The 24006-nt window shown below is 43.0% G+C and overlaps 1 protein-coding gene across 3 annotated transcripts in view; it reads right to left on the reverse strand.

Moving 5' to 3' along the window:
* ASIP (agouti signaling protein) overlaps positions 1 to 22364 on the reverse strand; it is a 31011-nt gene extending 8647 nt beyond the window's left edge. Inside the window, exons 1-4 of one of the 3 annotated variants that reach the window (XM_073880536.1) lie at positions 22324 to 22364; positions 14687 to 14858; positions 13390 to 13451; positions 9738 to 10275 (exon numbers count right to left, since the gene is read on the reverse strand). In XM_073880536.1, the coding sequence (XP_073736637.1) occupies positions 10099 to 10275; positions 13390 to 13451; positions 14687 to 14846 (399 nt within the window). In that variant the 5' untranslated portion in view covers positions 14847 to 14858; positions 22324 to 22364 and the 3' untranslated portion in view covers positions 9738 to 10098. Of the gene's footprint in view, positions 1 to 9737; positions 10276 to 13389; positions 13452 to 14686; positions 14859 to 16330; positions 16551 to 22323 lie in introns of those variants that run through there. The other 2 variants (XM_073880535.1, XM_073880537.1) reach the window with 2 other exon arrangements.
* Positions 22365 to 24006: the final 1642 nt, after the last annotated feature.

Genomic DNA, 24006 nt, shown 5'->3' on the forward strand with positions numbered 1-24006 from the left:
ACAAATCTGTAGTAATCAAAATAGTATGGCGTTGGCACAGAAACAGATGCATAAATCAGTGGAACAGAAGAGCCCAGGAATAAACCCATGATTATATGGTCACTCTTCAAAAAAGGAGGCAAGAAAATGCAATGGAAAAAAAAGTCTCCAACAAAGGCGTTGAGAAAACTGGACAGCTACTTGCAAAAGAATGAAACAACCACTTTCTTCCACCACCACACACACACCACACAAACAACCTCAAAATGGATGAAAGATCTAAATGTGAGACCTGAAACCATCAAAATCCTAGAAGAGAGCATAGGCAGTAATTTCTCTGGCATCAGCTGTAGCAACATTTTTCTAGATATGTCTCCCGAGGCAAGGGAAACAAAAGCAAAAATAAACTATTGGGACTACATCAAAATAAAAGTCTCCTGCACAGCAAAGGGAACAACCAATAAAACTAAAGGATAACCTACTGAATGGGAGAAGATATTTGCAAATGACATATCCAATAAAGGGTTAGTATCCAAAATATATAAAGAACTTACAGAGGTCAACAACAAAAACACCAACCCAATTTTTTAAATGGGCATAAAACATGAACAAACACATGAAAAGATGCTCAGTATCACTCATCATCAGGGAAATATAAATCAAAACCACAATGAGCTATCACCTCACACCTGTCAGAATGGCTAAAATAAACACAAAAAACGAGTGTTGCCAAGAATGTGGAGAAAAAGGAACTCTTGTGCACCGTTGGTGGGAATGCAAACTGATGCAGTAGCCACTGTGGAGGTTCCTCAAAATATTCAAAATAGAATTACCACATAAATCCAGTAATCCTACTACTCAGTATTTACCCAAAGACTACAAAAACCCAATTCAAAAGGATATTGCACCCCTATATTTTATTGCAGCATTATTTACAATAGTCGTATTATGGAAGCAGCCCAAGTGTCCATCAATAAATGAATAGATAAAGAAGATACGGTACACACACACACACACACACACACACACACACACCAGAATATTACTAAGCCATAAAAAAGAATAAAATCTTGGCATTTGCAACAACATGAATGGATCTAGAGGGTTAAATGCTAAGTGAAATAAATCAGAGGGAGACAAATGCCATATGACTTCACTCATATGTGGAATTTAAGAAACAAAACAAAAAAGAGACAACCCAAAAAACAGCCTCTTGACTATAGAGAACAAACTGGTGGTTACCTGAGTGGAGGTTAGTGGGGGGGGGGGGGAAACGGGTGCAACAGGTGATGGGGATTAAGAGTAACCTTATTTTGATGAGCACTGAGGAATATATAGAATTGTTGAATCACTATATTGTACACCTGAAACTAATATAACACTGTAGGTTAACTATACTGGAATTAAAATTTTTTAAAAATTAAAAAAATAAATTTGACTGAGATTGAATTTTTATTAAAAAGAGAGGGGGAGGGAGAGAGAGAGAGAAAGGGAGAGAGAAAACTTTTCAAGAAAACTTGGGGAGGAATCAGCTCACCCAATGGCTTACAGATGTGATCTCACCAAATTAGATGACTTGGAAAAGTTATTTTTTTATCATCATCATTTTCATTATATTGGTATTTCTGCAGTTGTCTTTTATTATTGTTCTGGCAGTTTATACAGCCACTGGGTCCAGGAATTCTAAAGAGGAGTTCTGGACAGTGTGGAAACCTTCAGGAGCTTAAGCTATTTGCTGGGCTCCCCAGGCAATAAGAAAGCATCACCACCACCACCACCACCACCACCATCATCATCATCATCATCATCAATCACCATCATCACCATTAGGTGGTGCCACCTCCCAGATTCTACAACTCCCATAGCCAGTTGGGAGAGCTGGCAACAGGAACTGTCTCTCTGCAAGCCATTAAGGGAAAGCTTTCTGGAGTGAACATAAGCATTTGATGATTTTTACCAATAAAACAAAGGACATTCCTGCCCCACCTTCAACCCCTTCAACACACACACCCCACCCCCATTGTAACTGTATTTGGTTCATGGAAGAAGAAAGAGGTGAGCAAGTTTATTTCAGGCTAATCTGGAATTTACTACAAATAATTTGGCTAATTCAGTTAAAATCAAATTATTTTCTTCCCCTATCCTGTCCCCTTCACACATAGAAATTAGCTCTTGAAGTCAGAATCCTCTATAAAGTTCCTGTGGTATGACTGGGGGTTAACATCCTGACAGCGGGTGGAGATGCTACATCTGCGGTTGTTCATGCAGATGAAGGATCTTATAATAAGGAGCCAAAGATTGCCAATTAGGTTGGCCTATGGTCCACAATCCAGGAAGGGGTTTGAGGCCCTGAAGGTCATGGTTTTTGAAGAACATTACTTCTGTAGAACCATAAGCTTCAATTTCTACTTTTAAAAACATTGAAGACTTTAAGAAGATGTAAAGACTTGCATGTTTTATTATTGTTCTGGCAGTTTCTTCTTTTATTATTGCATCCAAATTCTAACACATTGGCGACCCCCTGGATCAGATTTTGAAATAAATTATTTGCCCTTTCTCTTTAATAGAAGATTGTTTAGAGATCACAGGGGGAGCTGTTAAAACCTTTTTGCAGTAACTTCTCTGTGTGAGTTAGATCTTTCTCAGTACTGTGCAACCAAAACAAGACAGAAACAAACTGGTTGCTGAGGCTGACATAGGAGGCAACTGTTAATCTCGAACCCCAATTTCAAATTTTTGTGTGCATCATTATCATGTTTTACTAACTTGAAACTGCTTTAATGTGTATTATATAATGAGGATCCGCCTTAAGATTTCAACTGAGGAAGGGTACGTCTTTAAAATTAAAGCAAAGCAAAGCAAACCATTGCTTCAGATTATGTTGCAGAATTTCTGGAGATGGAAGTATCCTCAGAATGAATCTGGGGCAGCTCTCTCATAGTGACCAGCTGCAGATTTTACCCCCCAACAAGTTTATCTTTGATTTTTCTCTTGGAGAATTACCCCTCCTACATTACAAATAGGGTTTGTGGGACTGTTCATCAAAATGGACCGCACGTTCCCGGGCACCACTTCAGGTCAGTCAGAGCCTCTCTCCTGGGAATTGGAATTATGAGTGGTCCAATGCAAGAACTGAAGTGGTTGGAGCTGACTTGTCCTGTGGCCTTGTCCTGAAGACATTGTCTGCTGGTTTCTTTGACCTGGCTCTCTTAGCACCCCTTAAGGTACTGTCCTTTCTAAGGCCTGTCATATGGCTTTTCCTTTGATTCTTTGAGGTTCCCAGGTCACTCCAGTAGATTACTGCCCCGCCTTTATTTTTTGCTTAGGGTAGGCAGAATTATTTCTGTTGTTTGCAATCATAACACTGAATGATTTACTCTTCACTTTGCAAACAGGAAAGTGGTAAGTAGCATCAAGAAGTCAATAACTTGTCCAAGGCTATATTGTGAGAACTTTGGGCACAAGTTTAAGGCCATGTCCTAGAGGAAGAAATTATTCTGAATCAATAACCACAAAAGTAGAACAAATCTTCCCAGGACAGAGTTCACCCTGTGTCTGTATGAGAGACAGAAAGCAGATGTGTGTATGGGTCACGGAGGGGAGGACGAATGAATAATGCTGTGTTAACTTGGGGAGGGGCCGATCTTCACAATGCTGGAATCGTTAAGTCTGAGCCACGGATGCGTTTCAGTTCTGGTCATTCAGATAGGGTTTTGCAGAAGCTCAGAACCATGTTATCAGTATCCTAAGGTTTGAGGAAGAATTCTGAAAAGGTGGAGGAATCTTAGGATCTCAAGCTGAGGGAGGACTTGGGTGTATAAATAATTTACCAGGGATCTGAGACAAGGGAAGTGACAATTGAGAGTCTGAGGGAATAGACCATATATGCCGACAATGGTTCTAGCCTCTAATAAGGGACAATGGTTATAGTATTCACAGCACCTGGCACAATGCCTGGCACATGGTAGGTGCTCAATACACGTTTGCTAAATGAGCAAATGGGTTGGACTTCCATGTAGTTGTCTAGACCTAGCAGCCAAGTGATTTTGTCACTAATGGACTGGATCTCTGGCTTTGCATTCCTGGCCTTATGCCTAGGGGCAAAATGGTGCCTGGTTGGTGCCTGTTTTCCAATGTCTGGAAAACACAGGTGCTGCAGCTGCAACATGTTCCCAGTGTTCTCATTATGGATGACATTTCCTCAGTGGCAGCCGTGGTACAAACAAAGGGTTCTTGTCCTGTGGGTTTGTAGCCTAAATAACAAAACAAAACAAGCAACTGACAGCTTTTCTCTCTGTGTATATGTGTGTTTCTTGCCTTTTTAAGGTATAGGAAGCACCAATATCTCAGATTTATAATGAGAACAGCAAAAATGATTATTTCCCATTTTGCACACAAGTAAATGGAAGCCCAGAGAAACACAGAAACTTACTCGGTGTGCAGAACTGTGTCACCAGCCTAGCCTGGAGTGTCCACCTTTTTTCTTGTGCTCTATCCAGTCCAGGTCTGGGGTTTGCCTCCTCCATTCCCTACTGACTACATCACTACAGGCACAACCTGGGTCTCTGGTTGAGAAAAGGTCCTTGGAAAGGAGAGAGTTTTAAGGCATTTGAAAGATGGAAGGTTCCAAGTAGACAAGTGGGCCAGGAGAGGTGGTCTCACCTGTGCTCATCCTTGAGCCCCACTACCCTCATGTGTAAGGACAAAGAAACATGGTAGTTATCAGGGCTGAGGCAACTGCTCCACATTATTCTGTCACATAGGATCTATCTTGTGCACAGGCTTTTTAAAAATCATCTTCTTAGGCCACCATTGTTTCCTGCTTCCTCTTTCTTGTTTATATTGATTTCTTGTTGGAAGAGCTCCAGTTGCTGGGGAGCACACATAGGTGACAGCTCAGCTTTTCTCCCTAGTGGCAGGGATGCTCCCAGCCATGCAGTGCAAAGTAGATGTTGTCATTTGGAGCCCTTGCCCCTCAAGCTTCCATGTGATCCCTGACCTTGGCTGGTCCTTCCTCATAGACCCTGCTCCCACCTCTACCCTCTCTCCCCCCAGTATCTCAGGTGCTTTTGCTTCCAGGGGCTTTCTAAAGATACAATGCTTCAGTTTCTCACAGATTCAAAGAATCTCTAAGGACAGAATTTCAGGCAACAGCTTGGGACATTTTAGGTGACAGCGCTTCTGATAAACCAGGACAAAGTTTGCTGCCAACTCACCAAGCCTAGGCTCATTGCCTGGTTACTGGGCTGACAGAGCTGGGGTGAGGAGTGAGGAAGTATTCCTGAACTCCTTCTTACTTGGGAGTACACACTCTGGACCATCAGGGTTAAAAATGCCTGGGACCAATGGTCAGTGTTCATTTTGCCTTGAAGTGGGAGAAATTCCTTCAGGCCCCAGAACCTCTGTAAACTCCTAGGAGAAAGGGAGGAGTGGGCACAAGTTGTACCTTTGTTTAGGAGCCTCCTAAAACTAGGATTCTCAGGCCAGAGACTTCTGGCTGCAGGGACCCATGTCACAACCAGCCACCCCAATTTCTATCTGCAGACTTCCCAGGACAGAAGGCCCAGTGAGACTGTGTAAGGAGTTTTAGCCTTTCTTGGTTTTCTTTTGGGGGGGGTCAGGGGAGCTTCTTAAAAGGGGGAAAGGGTAAGGGACTGGAGGGTCCTTAATGTTTATTTTCTGCCTAGCTGGTCTGCATTCCCTGGTTTTGGAGGCAGGGCAGAGAGCAAGATGGAGTCACTCATGTCAGTCAGGGGACTGTGTCAAGCAATGATGCAAGCAGCTAAGGGCACTGCAGCTGTAAGTCCAGTCACCTTAGGTCCTTTCACACCTACAGGGTATAAGACAGCTCAGTTGCTCCAACACCATGCCTACCTATGACACATCTTTCTGCAAATTACTTAATATGATTGGCACATACAATGCTACCTTAATATCAAAATCTGAAGTCAACCTACATGACATAACAAAGGAAGAGATCGTACCAATATGTCCATTATAACAATTATGTTCAATACATTTTTACTATCCTTTGATTAATAAAATCTCAATTGTGCAAGGAAAATCAACAGCATGGTGGGAAACATTGGGAATTGATTTTAATGCAAATTTAGTGACACATATTGATCCAGGTATGCAACAATATTTCTTTTCATTGATCCAACCATCAGATGCACAAGGCATGGAAAATACATGGTCAGCATAGCACCATATCTGTGAGAATATACCAGAACTGATTCCTCTATAGCAATTTACATAGCTAAAAGAGTCACCTTTGACAAATGTGCTGTACTACCCAATAGTTCAGGCCCATGTATTATTGAGAGAGGATGTTGGAATACTACACGGTGTATGAGAATTTGCCATTGGAAGCCACAATGGACACATGACATTACCAACACAACACCAAAACTCAAGCCAAATATGTTTGAACCTAATTACTTAACCCTCTGAGAATTGTATACAAACCTATGCCACAGAGATTGGAAATAACCTTCCAAAAGGAACAACTCAATTTGTTCTATTTACAACCCGAATGTAAAATTTATGCCACAGAGCTAGCAACAACCACCCATGAATGGCCCAACCAACCACCCGTCAATAGGATTGGAGTTAGAAAGCCTACAACCCTGGGTGGGGCTAGGCATTACCTCCAACTTAATTTTCTCTGGAATTCAGAAAGCAGACATCCAGACTCTTAAGCAGGAACTATCTGCATTAAAAAAACATGTGAACCCCTACTAAATCCAGTAGGATGTTTAGGTTCCAAGATCTCCTCAGCATTCAGAGAACCACATTCCATCGTCTCAACCATGCATGATTATCATGCCCACCAACTGGAATTTAACTATAACATTGACCATAAAGTTCAGGCCCTCCAGCAAAATTTACTTAATTTCAGACATTTCTACATAAGAGAACTAAAAAATAATTGCTGCAGAATCAATAACCTACTGGAGAGAGCACAGAATGATATCAGAAGCATTTCCTGTAGCAGGAAAAAGTATTCTTCTGACTGGATGGAGTCTCTCTTACAATTAGATACCTCCAGACCACCAAGTTGTGACAATACAGGACAATGTAAACTTTCATTGTTAAGACTTTTAGGGGGTCAGAGCATCTGGGTGGCTCAGTCGGTTAAGCATCTGCCTTCGGCTTGGGTCATGACCCCAGGGTCCTGGGATCGAGCCCTTGCATCGGGCTCCCTGCTCAGGGGGAGCCTGCTTCTCCCTCTCGCTCTGCCTGCTGCTCTGCCCACTTGTGCTCTCTCTCTCTCTCAAATAAATAAATAAAATCTTAAAAAAAAAGACTTTTAGGGGGTCAAAGCTTATTAGCATACGATATAGAGGCTGGACCACATAAATACATTATAGTACAGCACTTCCGGCAACACATACATCCTCGTGGATAATGGATATTTACTATCCAAAGAGATGGTATTTCAATGGTCTAATAACATGTATTATACCTGCCATGAATTGGAAATCAATGCTAATCTTTTTCCTTTAACAAGAACATCTATTGAAAATTTACTTTTGGACATGGGACACTTGAACTGGATAACTTGTAGTAATAACTTCTTAGAGGTCACGTTCTTTTTCTTTTATTTAAGATTTATTTATTTATTTGAGAGAGAGAGAGCATGTGAGCAGGGGGAGGGGCAGAGGGAGAAGAAGAGAGAATCCTCAAGCAGACACCCCGCTGAGTGTGTAGGCCGACTGGGGCTCTATCCCAGGACCCTGAGATCATGACCTGAGCTGAAATCAAGAGTCAGCTGCCCAACTGACTGAGCTACCCAGGTGCCCTTCAGAGGTCATGTTCTTTAATCATAGCAGAATGAATGATACTATCATAACTGTAGACAATGAGTGTGTTAAAATATTGTATGCTATTAGTGTAACATTTAGTAATGTTACCAAAATGGGTACCTTTGTCTCAGAATATTCATTTAAATTTTTTTCAACATTTTGTACTAAAATAACAGAAATACCTTGGGTGAAAATTAACAAAATTGATAAACTTTTAGATGAAAACTTAGAAGGGCTCAAAGCAGCCCATAAAACCTTGACCAACAAGCTAACCCACTTTGAGCATGATACAAAGGCCATTCAAGCAGCCTCAGCAGTCATTAACACCAACTTAGCCGCACTGAACAAAAATATACAAAACTTATGTAATAAATGTTCCTTTCTAGAGTTGTTAACAAAACCCTTCAAACACATGATTTGTTCTGGCTCATGGTCTGACAATAACCCTTTGTAAAATATTTAAAGGAATTCTCTCTCTACATGTTTCAGAATCCATTAGGGAAATCCTTCTATTATTTTTAGCTATTATTTTTGTTATAGTTCTTATTAAACATGCTATTAAAATGTTGTGCACCCTCAAGCTTAAGTAGGAAAAATTACAAAAAGACTGATTAACCATACCCTCACCATTCCTTTCTAGATGTGCCAAGAGCCTATGTTGAAGATTCCATATGTATTTTTGTACTTTTATCTGCCTATAGCTGGCAATGTGATTATTTCATTTATTTGACTGCTTTGTTGATTTGTTAACTTACCTTAATAAAGTTTTTCTTCTTTTTGACTTAATTCTTATTAGATGTGACTTTGAGTTGGGGTTTTAAAATTTGATCCTTACTTAATTTTGCTTTATTTGACTCAGTTTAATGTATCTAACTTGTTTGGATTTGATGTGATCTTTATTTTCTGTCAATTGACATTTCATATGATTTGAGATGTATTTGATTTCGTTTGATTCTCATTGAAAACACAATTGAATGGTTTGGATTTACCTTCCTCCACGTTAGCAAACTAGTACTGCTGACCCTAGTTTAAGACATATTTGATTCCTGTATGACCCTTAAAGATTTGTCATGAGGAATCATGGGGTAGAATGTAGAGAGCAAGATGGAATCACTCATGTCAAGCAGGGGCCCGTGTCAAGCAGTGATGCAAGCAGCTAAGGGCATTGCAGCTAAGACCAGATATCACTGAGACCAGCACCAGCTTTTGACACATTCAGAAGTGATAACCAATGGAAACAGAGGAGGTCTGCAAAGGCTCAAGACTGATTAAACCCCTTTAAAAAAGAGGATATTTGCAGCAAACTGTCAGACTCCTCAGACACTGACCTATGTCTGGTCACTTCAAAAAGGCAGCTGCTGCTGAAGGCTGCCTGATGTCCAAAAAGAACAGAGATCCTTCTTGTTATGTTATGCTTGAACATAATAAGCAGTAAGTGCCAAGAGCTGACCCAGACCGGAGTGAGGCCTTATCTCAACTGCTGGCTCACAGATTTTCACCTTTGGCTTGTTAACTTCCTGTCCTCTGTTCTCTACTGTTTGTTGTGTGGCTTGTGCTTTGCGTGACCTTTAAGAAGCCAAGTTAAACACCTGGTGAAATGTTACTGCGTTTAGAATACCAAACCTGCTTTATAATTGTTAACCTTGCTCTATGACTGAAAAAGCTGACATTGTGGAAAGACACAGCTCATGTGCGAGCCTTCATAGCGAGCTCCGGAAAGGCAGCTTCCTGTGTTCCCAGTTTTTTTTTTTTTAAGATTTTATTTATTTTTTTTTTGAGAGAGGGACACAGCGAGAGCGGGAACACAAGCAGGGGGAGTGGGAGAGGGAGAAGCAGGCCTCCCGCTGAGTAGGGAGCCCGATGCGGGGCTCGATCCCAGGACCCTGAGATCATCACCCCAGCCAAGGCAGAGGCTCAACGACTGAGCCACCCAGCCCGCCCGCCCCCAGTTTTAAAGGTAGGGAGTAACATCTGTCTCCCGCAGAGAAGCGCTTAAGGAGAGTGCAATCCTAGGGCCGGGGAAATCGGGTTTCCCAGGCCCAGGAGACAGAGCATGCGCAGTCCACGGGTCTTCCGCTGTGAAGGGGCCAGGAGGAAGGGAAAGGATCTTTGGGGTCCTTTAAAGAAACAGCCACACACCTTGGAGTGGCCTCCATATGTTTGGGTTTTTGGGTTTTGGCCCCAAGCCAAGTCTTCTTGAAGTCCCGCCTCTGAAAGCTCCGCTCCAACCTAAGCAGCTACGCCCGCGCCAGGGTCTCGGGAAGCCACACCTATTAGAAATCACCCGCCCCCTGGAGGCGGCTGGGCGCGCTCAGCAGAGCGGGCGGAGCACGCGGCAGGAGCAGACACTGCGGAAGAAGCGGCACTGGCAGGAGGCGCAGGGGTCGCAGCAGGCCGGCGCCGGCGCCTTGCAGCTGTCACGAGTGGCCACGCAGGGGGTGGGTGGCGGGGGCCGGGTCTCAGCCACGTTCTTCATGGAAGCCTTTTTCTGCGGGGAAACGCCGGGGCTGCCCAAGCCGGCCACGCCCACCCCACCCGTCCTCACATCTGCCTGGGAACTCCTTGGGTAGTGGGGACCCCAGACCAGACATCCCCACCCGCTGCCCCACTATCCCCTGGGCTTCATGTCCGCAAGGGGCCCCAGGGGTCCCTGCCTCCCCCAGTCATCCACCCTCTGCCTCCAAACCCATTAACATTTACTAACCTGGCTGGGCTTGGCCCACTTTTCTCCCTAGGGGATCCCACTCAGTTCTAGAGTTTTCACCACCTCTGCATCTTACCCCTTCCAGTGTATTTCCCAATCTCCTGTCAGTCCTGCCTTCACATTAAATCCGGATGCACCCACTTCACCACCTCGCTGTCCTAGGCCAAGCCACTATCTTTGGTGTGCTGCTCTGGCCCACTTACAGTCCGTCCTCCGTTGCACCAAACGGACCTCCCCGAAAACCTGTGATGGCAACCACTCTGGCTTAAAGCCCCCAGTGGGTTTTCTTTGAATTTGGAATAGACATAAATTTCACTTTGGCTCTTGAGGCCTTCAGGTTTGGTCCTGCCCACCTCCCTGAGCTGAGCTGTTGTTCCCACACTGCCTTCTTTCCGTGCACCAAAAGCAGAAAATGAGTCCCTGCTACAGGGCTTTTGAACTGGCTGCTCACTTTCCTGAAACCATTCTTTGCTGTGCTGTTCAGTCCATGTAGCCATCAGCCATGAGGCTACTGAGTACTTGAAATGTGTCTAGTGCAACTGAATCTTCAAATTCTATTTAATTTTAATTTACATTTTAAAATAGCAGTGTAAAATTTTTTCTTTAAACAATTTTTTTTGTTAGCACTACAGTTGACTTCATTAAAAATTAGCATCAGAATTGAGACGTACTGTGAGGGTAAAGATGCACCACCAGGTTTCAGACTTAGCACACACACAAAATAAAATATATCACTTTTTATATTGGTTACATATCAAAATGATATTTTGGATATATTGGGTTAAATATTACTAAAGTTAACTACACGTACTTTTTACTTTTTTTTTTAATGTGGCTACTAGGAAATTTAAATTTATATATGTGGCTCACATTGTATTTTTTTATTTTTTTTTTAAGCTTTTATTTATTTACATGAGAGAGAGAGAGCACAAGCAGGGGGAGCAGCAGAGGGAGATAGAGAAGCAAGCTCCTCACGGAGCAGGAAGCCGGGTGTGGGGCTCCATCCCAGTACCCTGGGATCATGACCTGAGCCAAAGGTAGACACTTTAACCTGTTGAGCCACCCAGGTGCTCTTCACATTGTATTTCTATTGGGGGTGGCTGCTTGAGATTACTGAATTTTTCAATACGTAAGTGCTGCTTCCTTGGGGAGGGCTTCTGAGACCACTCTTCCCTTCACTTTCATTGCCATGCTTTAATTCCTTTACAGTGTTTATTATCTGAATTTATTTTACCTATTTATTGGCTTACTTGCTGTTTGTCTACTTTCCCCACAAGAATGTAAACTCCATGATAGTGGGGATATATATCTCTCTTGTTCCACTTCTATAATCCCCATACCTAGCATGCAAATACATTTGTCAACTATGTATTCTTACATGTCAATCATCTGATCTGCTTGTTTACAGGGGTCTAGAGAGGAGCAGGGACTTTCTCAAAATCATACAGTGCCAGGTCTAAGACAGGAATAATGTGTGCATTTCAACAATGCCTTAATCCCATATTTCCCACAGTGTGGGAGCCTGTGCCATGGTAGTATGATTTTAGGTGGTACACGAGTATTAAATGACATTAAATCACATAGAGTGAGAAAGGATTCTTAATCTCTTTCAACTTTAAAGGCTCTGTTTGGTGCCAATATATCATTAATGCTTTCCCAACACGTTCCTATTTTCTTTCCTTCCTTCCTTTCTTTTCCTTTCCTTCCTTCCTCCCTCCCTTCCTTCTTGCTTTCTTTTTTAGGATTTTATCAATTTATTTGATAGAGAGCGAGAGAGCACAAGCAGGGGAAGTGGCAGAGGGAGAGGGAGAAGCAGGCTCCCCGCTGAGCAGGGAGCCAGCCCCAGGACATGAGGACTCGGATCAGGACCAGGTTGAGGACCTGAGCAGAAGGCAGACGCGTAAGCTGAACTGACTGAGCCAGCCAGGCGCCCTTTCCCAACACCTTCTAACCTGACTTTTAATACAGAGAACAAGCCTCAGCTTTAGAGCATTTGGCAGGCAACCCCATCCAGCTAAAATCCACTAACAATGTTTTATTTTCTTTATGCTTATTTTTATGGTTACCTTATATTTATGGCAAGTGATATTGACTTTCTATCATAGTTACATATTTCTTAAGTTTTAATTCAATTTTTAAAGATTTTATTTTTTATTTTATTTATTTATTTTATTAAAAAGAGAGTGAGAGAGAGAGAGCACAATTGGGGGGGAGGGAGAGGAAGAAGAAGACTCCCCACTGAGCAGGGAGCCCACTCTGGGGCTCCATCCCAGGACTCTGGAATCATGACCTGAGCTGAAAGCAGACACTTAACTGACTGAGCCACCCAGGTGCCCCTTAAGTTTTAATTTAATTTAATTTTTTTTTTAACCAACTGAGCCACCCAGGTCCCTTAGGTTTTAATTTTAAACAAATATATTAAGTAAATAAGTGAAACTCGGTTATGGCAAAAATTGTGTGTGGGGGGGTACCTGGCCGGCTCAGTCAGTGGAGCATGTGTGACTCTTGATCTCGGGGCTGTGAGTTCAGGCCCCACGCTGGGTGTAGAGATTACTTAAAAATAAAAGCTTTCAAAAAAAAATTGTGGGAAGTGGTTCTGAAATAACTGAGCTTTAGGAAACAGTGCATTCATTCAAAAGAATGAGTAATGGTGATATTTCAGTAAGAGGGCTGGCCCGTATAAGAAGATGTTTTTTAGCAAGTAAGCTATTTTGCTTAGTGAACCTTAGCTCTCTGGGCTTCTGTGGGGGTCTGATTCAGGGCTTGAGGCCAGGAAGCCTTTGGACAGCTTTCAGCTTCTTTCGTTCATGTAAGGCTGGAAAATCTTTCATTTAATTCCTAGCTAGAATTCTCTCTTAAGTCCGGTCCCACCCCCACAATGAGAACTCCCAGTCCTACCTTGGAAGATCTCTTCTTTTCCACCTCTTTTCTGCTGATCTTTTTGGATTTCTTGTTCAGCGCTTCAAAGAGAGACAGAAGGAGCAAAGCCAGATATTTCTGGAGGCCATGAGCTTCAGTAAAGTGGGAGGAATCGGAGGGGGCTCCAGGAAGTCTCAGGGTAGGGGAGAAGAAGGATTGGCTGGATAAATCACAGCTTGGGACTTAGACCAACAGGTTCTTGTTAGCCTGGCTGCTGAGCTGGAGCCAGGGACTGAAAGAAAAGTGTCCTCTGAGGGAAGGCAAAGAGGAAATCCAAGAAGGCCCTGAAAAATGGATTCGGTGTCATGTACATGGATGGACCTGTGTTTCCTGTATTCCTAATTTTCATTTCTCAGAGCTATGGAGCCAGGCACACCTGATTTGAATCCTGACTCTGCCATTTAACAGCTGTGTCTCCTTATGCAACCTACTTAATCTTCTTAAGATCCAGTTTTCTCATCTGTAAATAGGGTACTGTAATATCCACCTTGCAGGGTTGTCTTGAGGATAAAAAAGGTATGTTTATAAAGTGAGAAGTCCAGCACATCAAAGGTGATCAAAGGTGATACTTATTTTCCTGATACATCTAGAATATTCTCTTTTCGTAGTGAGAGGCAAGGCAGTGAGGGACATTAGTTTAGAACTTGGGTTCTGGAATTAAATACCTGGGTTTGAATTCTGGCTCTACCAATTAAGAACTGTGTGATCTCATGTTAGTCACTTTGCTAAGCCTCAATTTCCTCAACTGTGAAGTAGGAATAAAAAGTAGTACTCACTTTACAGTGCCTAGCACACAAGGAGTATATCTGTTACTATTATTTTTATCAGAAGAAGCTGAACTAGAAGATGTTTGGTACCAGGCTGTAATGCCCCTGATATTTTCCCCTGAGCGGTCATTCTCAATTCTCAACCCTGAAAGGACTAGTTCATCCCACACTCAGTTATATTCCGCAGCATTCTCTAACATTTTTACTGTTGACAGTTCTGTGATTCAGTAAGTTTCAGAAGTGCTAAGTTAAACCAAATTCACAAAGTGTCTTAACTTCAGGGTTTCTCTGAGCCTCTAACATGTGAAGCTGCGTATTAGATTAGTGGTATGCAGGGCTTTTTAAAACCATGAGTCAGGGAATACTTTAGTCCTCTAGCATTACTTTGAAGAGTAAGCACAAAGGAACTCTGACGTATGTCAATGAATCCCGGGGAGCATGTTTGATATCCTGTAGCCCCCTCTCATGGGCCAGAGTCCAGAGACTAGGCACCAAGACAGGCTACTTACCTACAATAGAGACAGAGGGGAAATCCAACAGGTTCACGGAGGAGTTGCTCCTTAGGCTTCTGTCATCCCTGGGCTTTTCCTCAGGTGCCAGGTGGCTGTAGGCAGTGAGGAAGCACAGGGAGACCAGCAGTGTGGCCAGGAGTAGGCGGAAGATATTCATCTTCTTGGAGGCCTGAGTGGGACAGAGATGGCAGTCAGGTTGGTGGGCCAGGGGTCCTGGCAAGAGGATGTGCCCTCTTGCTTTCCTTGTGTTTCTTTGGGCTGGTGCTCTGACCCCATTTTATAAGGGTCCCAGTGGAGTTGGAGGACCACCAAGGCTTAGGGTGGGAAAGAGGAGCTAATGAAGGAAGCAGAGAGAAAAGGAGAGATAGAGAGAGGAAGAGAGACAAGGGAAGGAGGGAGATTGAAGCAAAGAGAAAAAGAACACATTGCAGTTGGTCTCTGTCATCCGGGGTGGGGGGGGTGGTTTTTTTTTTTTTTTTTTTAAGTCAGTGGCCCCAGGAGACCCTAAGCTTGGGCAGAATTGTTGAATGGTCCCCAGTAGCGCCTCACAGTGGTAGAGGTTTTACTAAGGTGCAGAGGATAAAGCTCATAAGACTCTCTGAGAAAGATGCAGTGATAAATGGCATCTTCAGACAAGTGTATATGTTGTTGCATATGCCGTATTCCCATGCCCAGAGGGAATGATGCGGGTACGGTTTATGTGAGAAGGATGGACCTGTTGACGTAGGCTAACTGCATTTGCTGACTTATTGCTAGCTGGATTTTGATGAAGCAGACAGATCCTAGAGTGGATTTCTTCCCATGCATCCTCCGTTTGGCTTATATTAGGGTTCAAAACTTCAGTAGCATCTTCACCTTCTCTGAGTGTGGGATCCCCACTCCTTCCCTGCTCTGCACATTGTTTTCTCCGGTCTGGGAAAAAACAGTCTGCTTTTCCAAAGTTCTCTCTGCCCAGCCACAAAGCACCGTGGGTGAGAGGAGAATAAAAACAATCTGCTCATGCTGGTCTTGCCGCTCCTGGGGCTCCCCTTACAGCAGCCTGGCAATTTCTAGCCTACTCCTTCCAGCCTAATAAACTACAATTAACAAAATACAATTTCTTAGGACCTAAGTAATTTAGTGGAACTATATAACTAAACTGAGTCTGAGAAGGGCGAAATCTCAATGGAATTAACCTTATTTGTGTGTTGGGAGAGGGCAAAGAATGACTACTCCTTGCACCAATTCTGGAGAGGGATATGTATATCCTAAATGTAATACAGGCCTGTGATGCCTAGTTGTATTATCATCCTCAGGGTCAGATTTTCTTTCTTTCTTTCTTTTTTTTTTTTTTAGAGTTCAGAATTGTGTGGATTTTAGAAAACTAATATCATCTATATACTATGTTAAACCACATACAAGGGGTCTGGGAGTACCCATAATAAAAATTTTGATACTTCTGCAGCAAAAAGGTGGGGATATTCATAATAAACAGGATAGACAAAGACTATGAATTGATTTGCATCAACTGAGCATAGCTTTTGTTGCCAAGAGACTTCAGGTAAGGTCAGATTTTGCCGCCAAAGGAAAAAAGAAAACTGACAGTTTTCAGACTTTTGGGATTTTGCAGTTTCAGGTAATGGATTATGGACCTGTACAAACCTTCATTGCTGTTACTACTCAACATGGGACACACACGTCCTGCTATTAATATAGGATAATAACGCTGACAGCAATGACTACTTGTGCAATTGTGTTTCTCAAGAGTAATTCGTCCTTCCATTCTGTCATGGTGAAGACTGTTCTTTGATCTGTGGTATCACTGGAGACAGTTCCTTCTCTTAAACTCATCATCTGGTTTAAGTTACTACTCAGGATTTAAGATGAGATTCTGTTCAGCATGGTGGATAGGTGACCTAACTCCCCTGGATGTACCTGCTATTTATGTGGCTGTATGACCCTGGATGCATCCGGGCCTCTGCTTTCTCTTCTGTAAAAAGAGAGGATAGGACTACATGACTTAGTACACATTATGAGGCACAGAACTGAAACTTAATAAAGACTTGTTTAATGAATGAAAGAATCTTAAGACCTTTCTAAAATCCTATGAATCAGTGATTTCTGATTCTTGCTTCCTGGACTTTGGAGCAGGTTGACCAGTTGTACAAGAATTTTGTTATAAGGCCACTTGTATATCCTTAAGAGTTAAGGGATTTGCAAATGCATGAATATGACCGAATCTGATTAAACCCTGGAAAAGAGGGCATGGAAAGTCATGGCTAAATGCAACTGACTGTATCTCAGGAGTCTTGCTGATGTGTGTGTGCACATGTGCATGTATGTGTGTTGTACGAGCACATGGGTGCTAATACATAATGGCTCCAGTTGAGGGGATATGGGAGACAACAGTATCCAGATCATCTCTGAGTTTGATAAAATGAGTACACAGTATACCAGTGTAGAGTGCACACTCACTATGCACTGCAGATACCCCCTTAGCTGTAGCACTGGGGATAGCCTGATACCTTAATCCTTTAGGGTCAAGGCCTTGGTCCCCAAAGCAAAAGAAAGGATTATAATCTCCCAGTGATGAGGAAGGGCTAACCACCTATTGGGACAGAGGTATAGTGAGAGATAAGAGCTGAGGAAGAGGTGAAGGCAGCAGAGTCTTGTTGAAAAGAGTGAGCAATATTAGTTGCTGACCATACTACGTGTAAATGAGGTGCAGCCCTGACAGCCTGCCTTGGGTTTTGCTCGTGGCATCAGTGAGGGGAACCAAGGTGTCTGGGAAGCCAGCAAGTTGGCATTGCTGGGGAGGTGACTGGGCTCTGTTGGTTCTAATAGTGGCTTCTATCAGTCTTGCCAAGCACCAATTGCCAGGAACATGGGGGTCTGGGTGAAGCTCATCCCTGTGGAGGAAAAGAGTGGCCAGAAGCAAAGTAGTGTTTGGTAGAGGCCTAACATAGAGGAGCATCTCATATAGGCCAGTGGTGTTGGAGGCAGACTCTCCCCTGATCAATCTTTTGGAACAAAACATATAATTGGGAAGAAAAGGAAATTAAAGCAGGAGGGAATCTCACCTTGAGATTGTCTGCAAACCTTTGCCCATATATGCATTTTTTTCCGGGGAGAAGGTCCATAGCTTTCTCTGGATCTATAAGGGGGTCTCTAGCCCCTAAAAAGCTCAGAACCCCTTCTTTGCAACTTGAGTGAGGCTCATCCAGAACCACAGGCACATGAGAACAGAGGATACTGTCATTTTATTTTTCTGTTCAGGCAATAATTGAGTTCTATACCTGGGAAAGTGTGCTTGTTGGAAGGGGCATATCATTCCAGTACTGGTATAAAATAAAGAAATATAATAATGAAGCAAATCAAAAAATATAAACACTATGGTTCCATTTGTGAACAAATACCAAAATTCCCTCAAATGTAAATACGCTTACATATGCAAAGAAAAAAGAGTGGAAGGATACACATTAAAATTTTAATAATGAGGGCGCCTGGGTGGCTCAGATGGTTAAGCGTCTGCCTTCAGCTCAGGTCATGATCCCAGGGTCCTGGGATCGAGTCCCGCATCAGGCTCCCTGCTCCTTGGGAGCCTGCTTCTCCCTCTGCCTCTATCTCTCTGTCTCTCATGAATAAATAAATAAAATCTTCATAAACAAATAAATAAAATTTTAATAATGAATAATTCTTAGGAGTGGAATTGAGGATGGGGAGTGAGGTAGAGACATGTACTTCTTCATGTACTTCTGTATTTGAACTTCCTTTTCAAGAAGGTTATTACTTTGGGGCACCTGGGTGGCTCAGCTGGTTAAGCATCTGCCTTCAGCTCCGGTCATGATCCCGGAGTCCTGGGATCGAGCCCCACATCGGGCTCCCTGCTCAGCGGGGAGCCTGCTTCTCCCTCTCCCTCTGCTCCCCCCTCTTTCTCTCTCTCTCAAATAAATAAATAAAATCTTAAAAAAGAATGTTATTACTTTGTAATAAAAAAATAAAAGATGATAGAAATAAAATACTGAATGCTACTTGACATAACATCAAAGGATTTAAAGAAGATGGATGGAGAGTTATATTTGATTTCTGACATTGCGGCTGTGGAATTTGCAGGACCCTCCTCCCCATTTGTACCTCAAATTCAAGGGACAGTTTGCTCTCAGCACCTACTGCTCTGCCACCAAAATGTAGGGCTTTCTCATAGCATATCTTCCTTTTACCCTTCTCTGTCCTGGAAAGCTCTCAAAGCCTTTTACCCTTCTGGTTCATCAGCCACTGTTTCTGATATGCCAAAACCTAGGAGAGGTAACACAAAATTTTTGTTATGGTTTTGTTTCTCAGCCAAATGAGCTATACCAAATACTGAATGTCAGAGCTACAGGAGAAATATCTCTCATTCATAATTACCTAGAGTCCCCCCACAAGATGTTCAGTGGCTGCACAGGAATCCTACCACCCTACACATCTTTGACCCATCTGAGCAACAGGTGATAGGCATCCATGACAGGTGTCTGGCTGTGTTGAGCTTAGGAGGCTCCATTAGGGCTATCGGCTCATTCCTTAATGTTTCCTCAGGCTTATCAGTGATGGTAATTCCTGGGGTAGCATGAAGGTGTCAATATGTTTTATCTATTTAGTTTTCTCCTAGAATAGCCAATCAAGCAACAAATATTTTCTGAGGCTTCCTTCCCATGGCAGTTAGTGTTACAGGATTAGGCAGACCTCTGAGAAGGGCAAGAGAAGGAGAAGCAAAGAAAGAAGGGTTCAGGAACTTTGGGACATGATGTTAGGAGAGGAGATTTTGCTGAGAGTGGGGATGGGACACCAAAAGGGAGGAAGGGACTGATGGAAAGGGCCTGAAGGAAGGCACTTGAGGGACTGAGCCCAGCATTCCAAGGGATCATTTAATTAACCTCATCTATAACACGTGGGGAAAACCGTTAGAAAGACAAGGCCAACAGAGTGTGAGGAATTCACCAACTTCATAGTTCTTGCTCTGTCTTTGGTTAACCCAGTCCCAGAGGTTCAGCATCCCTGCTGAACTGCTAACCAAAGCTACCCTAAGGCCAAGCCACTGACACTGATGCCTAGACAACTGTGAATGTCTCATGTGTGTGAATGTCTCTTTATTGACATCCTGCCTCCTTTCTTGTTCCATTCCATCCATTCCCCAAATAGTAGCCAGTGACTGGGGAAGGGGTCATGATTCTTTTTTTTTTTTTTAAAGATTTTATTTATTTATTTGATGTATATAGAGAGCACAAGTAGGCAGAGAGGCAGACAGAGGGAGAGGAGAAGCAGGCTTCCCGCGGAGCAGGGAGCCCGATGTGGGGCTCGATCCCAGGACCCTAGGATCATGACCTGAGCCGAAGGCAGACGCTTAACTGACTGAGCCATCCAGGAGGCCCTGGGGGGCATGATTCAAATCACACATCACTCCCTGCTTAAAACCTGTTAGAGCTACCCATTGTTCTTGAAATAAAATCAGAATTTCCTGCAAAGCCCTGTTACTCTCTCTGGACTCATCTGAGAGACTCTCCTGTGTAATCACTATATTCTAGACATACTGTACTCCTTTCTGTTCCTAGAATATGCTAAACTTTCCTATCTCAGGGCCTTTACACCTGTCATTCCCTTAACCCTAAATGTTCATTCCCTGGCCTTGAACTTGATTCCCTCAGCTCTTCACGTGGCTGGATCATTGGCAACCTTTGGATCCTTATACAAATATCACCTCTTTCTTTGACCACTTTATCTGAAAGTGTACTTTCTCCAGTTTCTGTCTATCCCATTATCCATTTCTTTCAGAGCTCTTACAAATTAGCAATTATCTATGTTTATCTTCATAATGGCTTTCCTTTTCTTGTATAATTTCAACTCCCAGAAGGTAGGGACCTTGTTGTCATGTTCATTTTGCTGCCCCCACTACTAGGCAATGCCTGGTACATAGCAGACACTCAATAAATACTTGGTGAATGAGTGAATGAATGAATGAATGCATAGCAAAGACAACCAACAACAGAAAATCTTTAGACTTGCTGGTCCCTTCAGGCCAACAAGACCGGTTACATGTCAAATTTGATTGTGATTCAATGTCTTTTCCTTGGCCTTTGTTCTATCATACTGGGGCTTGGACAGTTCTTGAGTTTCATCAGTATCCTTTATCTGAGTGCTAGAATAGGACTCTGGCTTTTCTTAATATCTTTGATCTTGTGCTTGACCAAAAAAGGTAAAAGAGACCATTTACTTTATGGATAAAAGTGCCTGGCAAGGGGGCCAAGATAGGGATATAAGAATCTTAGGGCTTTAGAACTGGAAGAGACTTTAAGGATCTTGTCCAAGGAACTTAAACCTGGCTATGCATTAGAATTATCAGGGGAGTTTTTGCCCCCATGCCCACAATACTGTGTTAAGATACAATTTACATACAATAAAATGCACAAATTTTAAGTATCCAGCTTGATGAATTTTAACTTATATATACACTTATGTAACCATCACTCAGATCAAGGTATAGAATACTTCTTTCACTCCTGAACGTTCCCTTGTGTGCCTCTTTCTAGGCAATACCTATTTTTACCCCTCAGATGTAACCTCTATTCTCACTCTAACCACCATAGACCAATTTTTCTGGTTTTTGTATTCATGTAAATGGAATCATACTGAATGAAATCTTTTGTGTGGGACTTATTTCTTCTTTTGCTCAACATATTTTTGAGGTTTTATCTACTTTGTTGCATACATAAGTAGTTTCTTTCTTTCTTTCTTTTTGCTGACTAGTATTTCACTGTAAATACATCACATTTGTTTATCCATTCTCTTGGGGAGCTTGTACAAGAAGTAAACCCAAACCTTGTCCTAGGCCCACTGAATCTGAATCTCCAGGAATCGACCCTGGGAAGCATATTTTTAATAAGCTTCCAGGTGATTGTGATGTACAGCCATGTGCGAGAAACACTAATTTTGCCATCTACCTTGGTTCTACAGATAAGAAAACTGAGGCTCAGAGTAGGAAAGGGGTTCCCTAAGTAGACACTTGAACCAGTAAGAAGCAAGACTAGAACTTCTACCGTGCTACTCTTTCCACTTCAAGACAACTCAAACAGCTAATTAGTGACAAAGGCAGGGATGTGAATCATAATCGTTTCCGTTTATTAAGTACTGGTATATGCCAGACTCCGCCCCAGGCACATTATGTACATTTAATGCTCTTTTTTTTTTAAGATTTTTATTTATTTATTTGAAAGAGAGAGTGAATGAGAGAGAGAGCATGAGCAGGGAGAAGGGGAGAAGCAGACTCCCCTGCCGAGCAGGGAGCCCGATGCGGGGCTCGATCTCAGAACCCTGGGATCATGACCTGAGCCGAAGGCAGTCGCTCAACCGACTGAGCCACCCAGGCGCCCCTTAATGCTCTTAATAAACTACATATCATAGCTGAGGAAACCGAAACCCAGAGCAGCCCGAAGGACAGAAAGAGTGCGTACACAGAGAGGCATCAATCCCAAGTCTGACTCGAGTCACACAAGAAGGCTGGCACCTTTTCCTAAAGTGGAAAGGAAAAATGCTACAAACTCGTTGGTTTGGGGGCTTGCTGTCCTTGCCCAGTCCAGCTTGCTATGGTAGAAATAAACAAAACCAAACAAAAGAGTATTTACCTTGCTTTTCAAGCCCTGGTTTTAGAACTCCCTCAGTTCTGTATACTCACTGTTCCATCAGTGAAAGTTGTTGACTGTCAGATTAATTAAATGTTCCAGCTAAGGAGAGGGTGATATGTTTTCTTAGCCACTTGCACTTTCTCCTCTATTCACAAGTCTCCCCACAGGGGTGGGGACTACAAATGCTGAGTCTGTCAGGGATGCCTCTCCACATCTGGGAAGCATGTTTCCTGAAGCGGGACGGGCCTTGACTCTTTCACCAGGGAGTAAATTGACCCTAGCAATCGGGAACTGGAATGAGTCAGAGACACATCTGCTAGTTGACATGTTGAACCTGGAGTTCTGAGAGTCTGGCGAGCTCTGATTTTCAATAATGAGAGAGTCCGGGAAGTATAAGGGAAGGGCCAGCTGAGGAAATAGAGACTTCTCTTTTGTAGCTGGTGGGATTGAAGGAGCAGAATGGGAAAGGGTGGGGAAGGAGAGAAGAAAGCTTGTGGGTACTGACAAAGACTCTTCCTGATCAAACTTTAGGCTCCTCTGAGGCTTTTCAACTAGGCCTCAGTCTTGGCCCTCATCCTGTCTTTGGCCTGCCTAGCATAGTTTTAGCAAGAATCCTGTCGATTTAGTGAGAATCTCCCCCACCAGATATCTGATCGAGTTCCTCATCCCCCACCTTTGATGTATAAGGTTGCCTTTAGCAAGAATCCTGTTAGGTCAGTTTAGCAAGAATTCCCCCTATCCTTGATGTTTCTTTTTGGGTAATTTTCCATCCACTGACCCTCACTCTACTCCTTGGCTATAAATCCACAACTATCTTTGCTGTATTCGGAGCTGAGCCTGATCTCCATTCCTTATTGCACTATCCCTATTGAAAGTCTTTTTTTTTTTTTAAAGATTTTATTTATTTATTTGACAGAGAGAGACACAGTAAGAGAGGGAACACAAGCAGGGGGAGTGGGAGAGGGAGAAGCAGGCTTCCCGCAGAGCAGGGAGCCCGATGCGGGGCTCGATCCCAGGACCCTGGGATCATGACCTGAGCCGAAGGCAGATGCCCAACGACTGAGCCACCCAGGCGCCCCTCGTCTTTTTTTTTTTTTAAGATTTTTTATTTATTCATTTGACAGAGAGAGAGAGAGAGCACAAGCAGGGGGAGTGGCAGGCAGATGGAGATGGAGAAGCATGCTCCCCAGGGAGTAGGGAGCCTGAGGCGGGGGCCGATCCTAGGACACTAGGGATCACAACCTGAACTGAAGGCAGACACCCAACCAACTGAGCTACCCAGGTGCCCCCCTATTGAAATAGTCTTGAAGAAAATCTTCCTTACCATTTTAACAAGCATCAGAATGATTTTTTCTTTAACGATACAAAACAATTTGATCTCTTCGGCTGTTTCTATATATACAGACAAATTTGACTGTTGTGACTGAATTGACTAGTCTAATTTTTAGGCCTAACAGATGCCAAATTGGATAATATTCTAATGGGTGGTTTTGGTCTTAGGTGGACAGCCTGTCAGGACTCTTCTGCAGAGATCAAGAACCATGTGGCAGGCCCAGGATCTGCCTAAGGGGCCCTGAGTTAGAATTTGAGAGAAGGCTTAATTAAGTCTCTGTTCCTCCTCAAGAAGCATAAAGACAGAAATCATCCAGGCAGCTGCTTGTATGTCTCCATGTTCTACTGAAA

Source organism: Callorhinus ursinus, unplaced genomic scaffold, assembly GCF_003265705.2.
Source record: "Callorhinus ursinus isolate GAN/ISIS: 27379988/994484 unplaced genomic scaffold, GSC_fseal_2.0 scaffold38, whole genome shotgun sequence".
Classification (NCBI taxonomy): Eukaryota; Metazoa; Chordata; class Mammalia; order Carnivora; family Otariidae; genus Callorhinus; species Callorhinus ursinus.